Below are 12,998 nucleotides of genomic sequence, written 5' to 3' on the forward strand. Positions count from 1 at the left end.
ATAACAGTTGGAAAATTTTACCTATAAAGCACGTGATTTTGCGTGTTGGTGACCAATTCATACGTCCTTCATTTCTTTCTCCCCTTCAACATGAATCGACTATTCTTGGCAAGTCTCCAAGCGAAGCCCTCTCTAAAGTGTGGGCATACTATACTAATTTGATCTTAACATGGATGTTTTCTAGATTTCTGGCAATTTGATATGACCATACTTTGAGATTTGGGAAATATTTCATAGCTGCTGCTGACTCTATAAACAGTTTCTGACTTGCAGTGACTTCTCTGTAGCACTTTGTTTTTGGCCACACTAATTTGCCATCACTGTGGTGGTGGTCAATATATTTCTTATATTCTCTGAGGCAAATGTCAGCAGATCTTCCTGTCTATGTAAATCAGATCATAAAGTATAGGGCACTTCATATACTCCTGGATGTGGTAAAGGATAAAGTTTGTTCTCGGCTGAATGGATGAAAGGGTGGTTGCTATTTTGATATATAGTTTGAATGTTGTGTGGAGCTTATATTTATGAAGTACTCTGGATAAATTTTCAGATGTGCTCTAAATATATAGAATAGTAATAGTTTTGTTGTGGTCTTGTATATTAAAGAAGGATGGAAAGGAGAGAGATTTGGTATTTTATGTGTTCTTTTAGTGTTATGGCCATTGACTAAAAATGTGTGGTGAAGGTGGGCAAGTTCACTGGTAAAAGTAGTATCACTGGAACAGAACCCTTACTCTGTGTGTTACTGTTTTTGGATACCATAGTGTTGGCTGGATGGTGGTTTGATTGAAAGATAATCACTTTTCACTGCTAACAATAAATTGAGAAAAGATACTTGACTGTTGTTTTAATAGATACTTTGCTATTCCATTGGTGGGCAAACATATAGAATGTTGAACACCATAATGAATTCATAGGCCTTGTGAATTGATTCATTTCCCAATTTTCCATTGCATGCTAGGTGCAATAGCCTGTAACAGCCAAATAACTTTGCTTCTTCAAAATCTAATTAATGCTCTAGTAAGGGAGTTTATTGTATCCGCATAGGATATGGATATTAATTGTGTTTTTCTGGCTAGTTTGCTTGTATTTCAGGTATTTCTTCTTGAAATACTTGAGTTTTCAAGAAGAATAGTTAGCCAATCCTGTGAGATTGGCTAACTCATTTTCTGTTTTAAAAAACCCGATAAAAGTTCTTTGTATCCTAGATGATATGGAACTTGAATGCAGGTCTTTCTGTTCAAAGAATGTTGCTGAAACAGATAGAGCTATGAAGGCTCAATTTTGTGAATTTTCAGCACTCCATTTATCAGTTGGAAGTGGTTGTCTGAAACAAGAACATATCGCTTATTTGTGAAAACAACAATATAATGCAATAAACGAAATTATTTAGGAAATGAGTTTGAAAGTTTTCAGTCAATATGATTGCCCAATACTCTTAAAAAATTACTATTTAATGTTGAAATGATTGTCAGAAATTCACTTATGTTGCTCTTCCAGTAAATAGTGCTCGGGGGTTCTTCAATTTCTGTAGATAACTCAAAAGCAAAATTTTTTTAGTTACATTATTCTTCTTGCAAATGAGCAATATAGTTTTTTTTTTTTTATTATTTTCCTTTATCAGTTGTACTTTCCTGAGCATATGTCATCATTGGTGTCTCATGTATCCTAGCTGCATCCAGCACATAGTATTACACATTCCACGATTCATTTTTCTCATTTTTTAATGGTTCTATTGGTTTGTGCCAAGCTGTGAAGATAGTGCTAAGGTAGATTAATCATATCTTATTACATTAATAACTTGACATGTAGGAGAATAAGACATGATGATTAATAAACATAAGATGGATTTTACTTGTATATTTTTTATTGATATAAAATTTTCAACCTGGTATCAAGAGCATCTTCATTATCATTCAAATTAAACAACAAGAACAGAAACCAGTATTCAACAATGAAACTTGTGAACTGCATGTACATGATGAAAAACATCATGGTCTAATTACATTAAGGTTCTAATAAAAATAACTTTAACAGGAGATTTAAAATTAAAACAAAAAAATTAATGAAAATTAATTCTGGAATTTGTGAAGAATTATTTCCCATAAGAGAGATAATTTTAGTCCATTGTTTTGATTTAGATTCAGTCGATATAGCAAGGTATCACAATTCTCTTTCTATACTCATTCCAAGAGATTATTACTTTTATGGGGGAACCTTCATTTTATTATGATAGCACGCTTCTCAAGTCCCGATTGCTCTGGCTCGTGGAACTTAACGTAGCCTAAAGGTTCATCACAATGCACAGCTGTAGATCTACTACTTGTTTGGTCAAAATATGATAAACCATGCTAACAAAAAATTTGATACACTCTAGGAAGGGCTAAAGATAGAAGTTTATCTTTAGCTGAGCCTAGAAAAGGATATCTTGTTGATAGGATGGAAGGACACTTGTAAGCCAACAGATCAAAGTAGTTTGTCTCTCTCTTCCAAGACACTTTTAACACAAGGAACAGTGACACTCTTGGACACCTCTATATGACTATCACTATAATTATTAATTATCTTATTGACATACAATTTGTTAAAGCCATTAGTAAGGAAGGTGGACTTATGTGATTTATTTCTTGGGAGAGCAGCATTTCAGTGGAGCAAACAGAGAGTGTGCTTGATGTACCAGAGTCTTAATAGTGCCAAGTTTTTGACAATTATGATAGTGTGAAAGAGGATGAATGTAAAGTCTGGTATGTGTTTTCTCTCTAAAAACTGAGAAATGAAGGCTCTCATCTGGTTGACAAAATGAAAGGAGATCTAAAAAGGCAATTTGATTGTTCTCTTCTAACTGAAGAGTAAACTGAATATGATGGTGAAAAGTGTTGATCTTATTGATGAACTGTTTTTGCAGTTTGGTATGGCTCCCATACAGATCTACAAGAGTTCATCAATAAGATTAACACTTTTCACCATCGTATCCAGTTCGCTCTTGATTTAGAAGAGAACAATCAGATTGCCTTTTTAGATCTAGTGTGGGAGAAAGAGGACTGCTGATTGATGTACCCTCAGTTTATTGGTAAAGTTTGTCATTCATTCTGGCTACTGGACATGCCAAAACAAAGTCAAATAGGCTGACAATATCTGCCAGAAAATTGTTTTTAGAGGAAGTTAAGAGCTTCATCTAAAGCAAGGCTCGTCAAAGTGGTTGATATCGACCCACTGGGGGTCGATATAGCTATCCAAGGGGTTGATAAATGTCTAGGGGTCAAAAGAGGGTCAATGAACACCTAAAACGATTTTGAGTAACACCTAGTAAACATCCAGTATTCATCAAACACATCCTTCTCATTAACCATTCCAAGTAAATCAATAAAATATAAGCATTTTTAATGTTCTTTATAAATTTCTTAAGTATTTTCTTTAAATTTCTTTGAATATTTCTTATCGAGAAGCAGTAATGAAGTAAAAGGGTGAAGAAATTATTATTTTTAAATTGAGAAATTTATTATTGATAGCATTTATTCATTTATTTAACATGATGGGATCGATGAAGGATCAAGGATTCCATGAAGAGGTGGTCAGTGGTCCCTGATCTAAAGGAACATTTTTGAATATGGACACAATATCTGGGCAAAGAGACAAAACTCTGATATCTTTTCTTTAAAATTAAAACTATTTTTGATAAACGAAGAGGACTTTCCATAAATGCCAAAACCGATTTAGGATGTTTTGCAATTTTGTAACATGAAGAGCCAATACAATCCACCACAGGACATAATAGAATGTTTGCTTTGTGGACTTTCCGTAGTCCATATAAACGAGGAGGATGCCCATGGTAGCACTTAGTTTCTCCTTGGTTTTCTCATACCAGTTAGAAACATTATCTGTTAGTATTTAATTTCCTAATCTGGATCATCATAAAAACATTAGCAATCATTGGCATATACTGCCATTTTCTTAGACTTAGCGAAGGCATTTGACAGGGTGCCACATGATAAGCTGATATTTAAGTTGCAGCACATGGGTCCGGATGTCATATTGGTCAACTGGATTCAGGATTGGCTGTCCGATAGGTATCAGAGAGTTTGTATGGTGGGGCAGTTTCAAGGAAGCAGAGGGTTACATTTGGGGTCCCACAGGGCTCAGTACTGGGACCTATATTGTTTAACCTTTATATCAGTGACATTGTCAGTGGATTGCAGGAGGATATTCAGTTGTTTGCAGATGATGCGAAGCTGGGAAGGATTATTAGTAATAGTGCAGATGTGGCAGCCCTGCAAGAGGATTTGAATAAGCTAGATAGATGGGCAAATGAATGGGGGTGTCAGTTTAATGCAGCAAAATGTAGGTTGATGATTGATAGAAACCTGAAATTTAGGGGACATATTGCAAAGGTAGTGAAGGTAACACAGAGGATTGCTGCAATAATGAGAAGGACACTGACCTGCAGAGATAAAACTGTTATCATTCTGTTGTATAAGACCCTGATCAGACCACACTTGGACTATTGTTCTCAGATTTGAAGGGGATAAATTAACTGTGGAAAGGGTACAAAGGCAGATAACAAAGATGGTTTCAGGACTGTATAATGATAGTTATGAGGATCGGCTGATGGAATGTGGACTGCAGAGTTTTCAAAAGTCTCAATCATATCACCTCTCCTTCTTCTGGATAGAAGAAGGAAAGGTGATATGATTGAGACTTTTAAACTGTGGAGAGGTGGTTACAGGGTTGACACTGGGGAGTTCTTTCGCTTGGTTGAACAGCAGGAAGGAGTGATGATAAGAGGCCATCCCTGGAAGTCACGAAAGAAAACTGTGAGAAAGAGGGTGAGGAGTGGTTTCTTTGCATGGAGGGTGGTTGAACCATGGAATGCATTGCCTGATGGAGTGGTGAGAGCGAGAATGGTCAATGAATTCAAGGAGTGGTATGATAGACTTTGTGTTTCTTAGGGGGGAACCTCCCACAATGAGTCTTTTGACTCCATGGAGGCCTGAATAATAATAATAATAATAAGAGGACAATGATATGTAAAGTAGTTAATTTTCTGTAGTATTCATTTTGATCATCTTGATAATGATTCTACAGAATGGATACCCAGTGGCAAAGAGCTATAGGGTACAAGTTTGCATAGATGATGCAGTGTATCCAAAAAAAGTCATAGCATGGATGACTTTTGTAGATTTGTTGAATCCACACTAGTGATTATCAAGAGTATAATTTAATGTTATTCAGTTTAAGTAAAGAGAAAGGGGGGGGGGGGAAGACAAAGTTGGTAGAGGTATATAGACTATTCTACTTTCTGTACACTATACTAACATATTGTAGTTTGACCAACTAACCAACCAGCCTTTCAAGTATGGGCTCAAATTAAAGATAAATAAAAAAAGACAGTAGAGAACCCTTCACCCTCGCTCCATTTTTCATGTATATATTTTTTAACTCTCATATCATGAAATAACACATTTCTTTGGTCATGTTTAGGCCTTTACATATGAATTTTATTTATTTTATTCTTAGGCATGTTCTCTTGTCATTGTGCTTCACCTTGAGCATGAGTTTGCTCTTGAAGAGGTATGTATTAGCAGTTAATGATATTCCTGTTCTATAAAATGTGAAGTTTGCAAAATAGGAATTTGCTGTGAATTATTATAATTTTATATCTTGAATACCACTTACAAATGGAAAACATTCTTGTCTATTGCTTTTGCTAAAGAGTTTGGAAAATAGCTATATAGTAAAATAATTTTTAACGGCACCTTGAGTCAGTAATCATATAATAATAGCAAAAAAATTTTAAATACTGTAAAATAAATAATAGCAGAAAATTATACAGTTCAATAGTAAAATAAAAAATAACCAATAAAAATACAATAAAATCTTATATTGAGCAGAAAGTTAAACATGGCCAAGTAGGCAGTTTAACATAGTCTGCCTGGTTGGTCAAGTGAATTGCATACCTGCTGTCCAACCAGCAGGATGTAGGTTTGAATCCTTCCGTGGACATGGATATTTGTGATTGCCCCTCATTATATGTGGAAAGAACATCTATGACCCTAATACCTCTTCTTTCAGGACCCCAAGACTTCACTCCCGAAATCTAGTGATGTATAGGGGTGACTGCATAGTATTGCATTACAATCAAATGGGGAAAAAAATAAAACTATTGAAACGTGGATAACTTCACCACAATGAAAAGTACATTCTATAAGGAGCCTATTTTTATTATGTTATGGCGAGAGTCAATTTTTATTGATGGTTTTCTATCTATACATCATTATCTCTAACAACTGTTAGAGATAACGTGAACTAACTCAGTGAAAGAAGTCTTTTTTTTTTTCTTTAATGCAAAATAGCTAAATGGCTAACACCATACTTTTATTGTACTGACATGAGACACTTGAGGAAAGGCAATTATTATTCTTCAGACTGATCTCTAGGGAGGCAAGGACTCATTGAGGGAAACAACATGCTAGCTGCACCAGTTGCGATGCCTGTTATTGAATTCATTCACCCTATTTGCATGCACAGCATCAAATGGAAATCCATTCCAACCATGCCACCACTCTGTGAGAGAAAAATCTAGTTCTCACCCCTTCTTGATTGAATTCATTTTCAGCTTCCAAGGATGCCTTCTTGTCCTTTTCCCTGCTGTCCATAAAATGAAAAATTCCATCCACTGATATCTTGTATGAACCTTTCAGAAGTTTGTAAGTCCCAATCATATCACTCCTCTTTCTCCTGTATGCTGATGTCTGCATCCTATAATTCTTAATCTGTCTTTATAATCAGTATTCTGCAATCCAGATATAATTTTTAACACTCCTTTGCACTCCCTTCACTGTATCAGAATAATCACCATAGAAACCCCAGATCTGCACACAGTAGTACAAGTAAGGTCTTATCAGAGCCTTGTAAAAATGCAAATTGACTGCCTTATCTTTACATGTCAAGATTTGTTTCAGCATTCCAATTATCCTGCAAATATGAGTTGTATTTGCAATCTTTGGCCTTTGAACTTCAACTTCCTATCTACTAAAACTCCAAGATCCCTAGACTGATCAGTTTCTTCTAGCATAATCCCACCAATATAATATGACATTGGATATTTTATAACACCTAGGCAGCTATTTTCACATGCCTACACTTCCAGCCTATTCAAATCGTTCTACAAATCAGCTGCATTCCTAATGATCCTGCCTATCTTTACATTAGCAAATAGCTGTATGTCTCCTGTCATATCTTTCCCAATGTCATTAATATAAAGATGCAATAACAATGGACCAACTACTGATCCTCGTGGTACACCACTGGACTGGTTACCCTAAATCTTGCAGACTCACATCCCTCGTATATCACCTTCTTTTGATATCCATCAGTCAGCCATCCTCTTATCAATGCTTTTAATTTATAATCCTATCCCATATTCCAAAATTTATGCATGACTCTTCCATACTTTATTCTGTCAAAAGCCTTAGCAAAATCCAAAAGTATCAGGGTGTATCCATTCTCCTTGTCTAGTTCAGTGGTAACATTATTATAAAATAAAGTTGCTCCAACATGACCATCTCTTAGTAAATCTATGCTGTTCATTGCAAAATATAGATTCTCTGTAAACTCATTTCTGTATGTAAGCCTAACCAACTTTTCCAAAATATTCACCACCACTCCAGAGATAGATAGTTGGATAAATCAGTCTTGCACCACTCTTATGCAGTGGTAGTACCATACAGTCTTTCAACTCATTCTTTCATGGATTCTTTCCTGTTCTGAGACTCTAATTATATAGTCAAAGGAATAGTCAGTTGAGTTGATCAAAGGAATAGTCAGTTGAGTTGAACACTCTTTTAGCACGCGTGCTGATATCTCATCAGTCCTTATTGCCAAATTCTTATTCAGTTTGCACAATAGTTCTAGTACCTCCTCCTCGTATACCTGAATTTCTTCATCCAATGAAGAGGTTGCAGTGAGCGCAATGGCGTATACACCAGTTTTATAGATATTAGCAAAATGGGCACTCATTAATTGAACAATCTCTTCTGCATGTCATCCATATAACATCTGCAATCAATACTTATTCTTTCATATTCATTCTTTGTTTTACTTACAGAATAAGGAAATAATTCTTCTGGGTTGTTTTTTTAGCTTGCATAGCCAATTTTTTTTCATACAACTCTAGTGACTCTTCTGGTCTGCTCCTTATAATTTTCACAGTTGGCATCATCCTTATGCACATGATATTTCTTCCACATCATTTCTTATAAATCTCTTGCACAATATAAATAAACATTCATTTCACTCGTACCCTATTTATTATTCGACTGCTAGGTACACATTCTGATATAGCAATTAAGTATTTTGCATATGTTGAATGAAGATGATACTCTGTTGAGAATAGAAATGGAAAGATGGAGTTTTTCACAAGGGTGGAAAGGACAAGAAGGAAGGGATGTGATGCTGATGATAGCAGGGGAATTATGTCCACATGAGGTAGGCATGAAAGAGGGAAATAGTGACAATGGTTTTGAGGCAGTGAGGTGGATGTTGATAGAAAGAGATATTTAGTTGGATGTTGCTATAGGCCAGGGAAATGTATAAGCAACTTGGGTTAGTGAACAAAGGAAGGTGATTATGGATGATTTTAATATTAATTTTTCGAGTTCTTGAGAGACTACTATCTTAGGCAGTATGTAAGAAGGGCATTCAAGAATTGGGAGTTTTAAATCTGGTCATTTCATCAGAGGATGTAATTGTTAGTGGGTTTCACACGTCCCTCCAGTTGGTGAGTGTGATCAGGAAGTGATCATTTGAGTTGTGGCTAGACATATGAAGACTTCTGTGAGGAAAGGATATATGTGGAAGTATAAAGCTGGCGATTATGACAAACTTAAGAGACAGTTTGAAGCTATAGCATGGGATAAGGAGTTGAGTAAGGAAATAAATGTTGCTTGGGAACTGACAAAGAAATACTTAACGGCATCAGTGTGTGAATGTATTTCAAAGGTCAAAAGGCTAAATAGGGTAGGTGTAAAATGGCTGAATGAGAATAGAACATGAAATCTGGAAGAAGGCACTTTGGAGGTAGCACAAGATGAATAATGGTAATAATCAGATTCATGGAAGTATACAGAGCAGGCCAGGAGAGGGACTGAGGACAGTAGAAGTGCAGTATGAGCAGAAATGAGCAAAAATCCTTGGGAGTTTTTTTTATGTGACAAATAGAAAGAAGAATGATTATACGAATGAAAGTGGAAGATTGGTAACTGCTGCTAAGGACATAGTTCAGGTATTTAGTGAACAGTTCGTCAGAGTGTTTCATTTTCAGTGTGAAATCAGAAGCTCAAGTGTAGGGAATAAAATGAGAGAAAACATAATGATGATAGAGCAAGAGGTATATAAGTAAGTAAGCTAGATGTTAATAAGGCAAATAACATTTGATTACATATCACCACATGTCTTCAAGAAATATTCCAAGGAATTTTCATCAGCTTTGTCCTACTATTTAACAAGAGTCTTGCAACAGTACACGTCCCAAAGGAGTGGAAGGAAGGCAAAATGTTCCACTTCACAAAGCTGTTGATAAAGCTAAGGCTACAAATTATAGGCTGATATATATATATATATATCTGGGGTGGTGAGGTTGATGAGAGATAGGATACAAAAAATGGGTTAATAACAGTGGTATTCTTTGTGGTTGTCAGCATAGGTGTGTTAAAGGGAGGTCACATGTTTTACCATCTTGTTTATGTACTATAACAAGGTGACAAATGTATTGGTCAAGGGAGATGCATACACAGTGGTATACTTATATTTTGCAAAGGCTTTTGATAGATTGCCACACCATAAGTTGGTAACTAAACTGAAGCAGATAGGATTGGATGAAAGATTTGTTAATTGGCTAGGCAACTAGCTCTCAGGTATCAGCAAGTTGTGTGTGGGGGTGCAGTATCTGAGAAGAGGAAAGTCACTAGTGGTGTGCCACAGGGGTCTGTTTTTTGACCATTGTTATTTAATTTGTATATTAATGATATTGTGATGGGTTTAACTGGTGATATTCAAATGTTTGCTTATGATGCAAAACTGGGGAGGGTGACGAGGAAGCAGGAAGACTTAGAGTGTATGAGTGGACAACAGTATAGAACTGTCAGTTCAGTGTTGTAATGCATAAAGTTCTGAAATTTGGTAGGCAACAATGGGATGCAAGTATACACTTTGCATTTCATTTGAGGAGACAAGAGACCTTGGAGTGGTGGTTGGTAGTGGACAAAGATCTGAAGTTCAGAGGTCACATTGCACAAGTTGTGAAGTTGTCACATCGAACAGGTTTGACTGGTGATATTCAAATGTTTGCTTATGATGCAAAACTGGGGAGGGTGACGAGGAAGCAGGAAGACTTAAATAGAGTGTATGAGTGGACAACAGTATAGAACTGTCAGTTCAGTGTTTCAATGATGCAGACAGCCTAATGGTGCAGAAATAAAGAGGTTGTGTTTCTGTTGTATAGGGCCTTGATCTGGCCATGTATGAATTATTGTGCACAGATTTGGTCCCTAGTTTTCATGATAATGAGGATATATTGCAAAGGGTCCAGAGAAGACTAAGGTGATAACTTTTCTTAGGGACATGGGATATGAAGACAGCTGGAATGCAGCTTGCAAAGCCTTGTGAATAGGAGTAAGAGGGGCAATGTGATTGAAACATTTAAATTGATAGTGGTTGTTATCAGGTTAATGTGGATGAAATTTTTCATATAATGGATGGAAGCGTGGGTAGAATAAGGAGCCATCCCTGGAAACTGTATAAGAAGGGTGTGAACAGGAGAATAAGGAGCAGTTTCTTTGCATGTAGAGTGTCTGGTGAATGGAATGCACTGCCTGACATTGTGGTGAATGCAGATATATTGAATGAATTTAAACCACAGTTTGATGGACTGTGTGTGTAACAGAGTGTGCCTCCCTCAATGAGTCTTTTGACTCCACGAGGTTTGGTGTTAATAGTAATAAAATGCTCCTCATGTGCTGCCAATATCCTTTCCATCCAACAACTGATACCACACAGAACCCTGCATATTCCCTAGTTGGTCATAATTTCCTGTTTCGTAGTTCAGTGTGTAACCTTTTCTGAATACAGGTAGTTCTCACTTTACAAATTCCTGCTTTATGAATTTTTTGAATCATATTTTTATTTTAAATTTTACACGACATAGGCAATTAGGGACATGTATGGGGAATTACGCAGTATATAATGACCAGTTTTCCCAGTTTTTTATTTTGTTTTCTTTTTAATGCCAAGAATATCAAAAAGAAACAACAGTGCAAAACCAGAAAATGAGCAAAAGAAACAAAGAAAAGGAATTATGTTAGAGAAGAAATACGAAATTATTACCAGCCATCAAGCGGGTAGCACTGTTAAAGCTCTTTATTCTGAATTCTGAAACTCGAGCGATCTTAGGTATGTCTAACCAGTTGCAAATGAAAGTTTCGGAAGGTGATGTTAATGAGCTGCTTCAATCTCACCCAATGATCTCCTTGAATTAGAGGAACAAGAAAGAAATGAAGAAGAAAAAGACAAAGAAGATAATGAATATGAAACTCCAACTCAACTAGAAGAAACGTTTAAACTTCTCGAAAAAGCTCAAGCAATCTTTGATTCACAAGATTCAGACTTTGAATGATTAGTAAATTTTCCCGTTAAATGAATAATGCGTCTGCTTGCTATCCAGATATTTTAAATGAAAAGAAGCAAAAGTCAACAAAGCAGATGACACTCGAGACCTTCTTTGAAAAAAAAAAAAAGATTCCTCAAAGCTTCCTGAATCTCCTACTACCTCGACGGCTGCCGATTCACCTGGTGATATAGAAATGAGCAAATTTTTTTAATTTACATTTTTTCTTATGTTATTTTTTTAAATATGTAAATCTTTGGCCAGTAAAGTCTTTTCTTATCATTTAATATTCATTTTATATTTTATATATATATTCCTTCTTACGAACGTAGCTCTCACTTATAGCATTATCTCTAAGGCAAATAAACTCCCAATTTACGAATTCCCAATTTATGAACAGTCGTCAGGAACCAATTATTCGTAAAGTGGGAACTATTTGTATAACATTCATAAACTTAGCCACTTTCCAAGTGAATACCACTTGATCACTGTCAACAGCTGGAGGCAGAATGATTATGTCTTTAACTGAAACTCCTCTCTGACATCACACTATAAGCAGATTTAACACTCTTTGAGTTCCTTTTGTGTCATGCTGATTTGAGCACATTGTCTCACAACAGCTCAATAAATCCAGTTTTATTTTTCTCATGAGTTTTTACTGCTTCTCAGTCAACATTAAAATAATTAATCAGCCCTTGATATCATATTGTGAGTGGTCATGTAATTTAGAACTCATGGGAAATTAGCAATTGTTTTTTTATCTGTTTTGTTGTGTTTTTTCATCAGAAAATTAGAGTATTATAGTGTATTAGTGTAGATTTTTGTGCTTTTAGAGTATTAGTATATATATTTATAACATTTTTATTGTGATATTGTCAGCATGGCATCAACACAATGAACAATGGCGGCGGCAAAGACCACATTGTCTGGTGATTTGAATTACGGGATATTATTCAGTGCAGTATATGCAAAATGTATGCATCGAGAAAATTAAAAAAATATATGTTAGGAAATTGAAACTAGAGAGAGGGAGTATGTATTAAGTATTTTAAAAGGGAGTGTCTGTTAGGTGACGAGAATGCAACAAATTCAAAGATAAGATGGAAAATTATGTTAATAATGTTGAACCTACGGCCGTGGAAATAGAAGTGTACAAAATGGATATCAATAAAGAAATAGCGTGCTTAAATGTTATCCTTCATAGGACAAACTGTGAAATTGAAAATCTGCAGAAGCAGCAAGAGTTAAGCAGGACTGAAAAAAAAAAAAGATGTAGGTGATCCAAAAGAATGATGAAGCCCCACTGAATGAACAAGAAAAACAAGTTAAGGAGAAAATT

The 12,998-nt window shown here is 35.6% G+C and overlaps 1 protein-coding gene across 4 annotated transcripts in view; it reads left to right on the plus strand.

The window, feature by feature from the left end:
* Positions 1 to 12,998, plus strand: part of LOC150103802 (exonuclease mut-7 homolog) — a 313,402-nt gene that overhangs the window by 92,424 nt on the left and 207,980 nt on the right. For all 4 annotated transcript variants that reach the window (XM_090396540.1, XM_090396541.1, XM_090396543.1 and 1 more), the window contains one exon: positions 5,515 to 5,568. In XM_090396540.1, coding sequence (XP_090252666.1) covers positions 5,515 to 5,568 — 54 coding nt within the window. The remainder of the gene's footprint in view (positions 1 to 5,514; positions 5,569 to 12,998) is intronic.

The sequence above is a fragment of the Typopeltis vanoorti genome, chromosome 8 (genome assembly GCF_054136105.1).
Source record: "Typopeltis vanoorti isolate ZY-2024b chromosome 8, IOZ_Tvanoo_1.0, whole genome shotgun sequence".
NCBI classification, from domain to species: domain Eukaryota; kingdom Metazoa; phylum Arthropoda; class Arachnida; order Uropygi; family Thelyphonidae; genus Typopeltis; species Typopeltis vanoorti.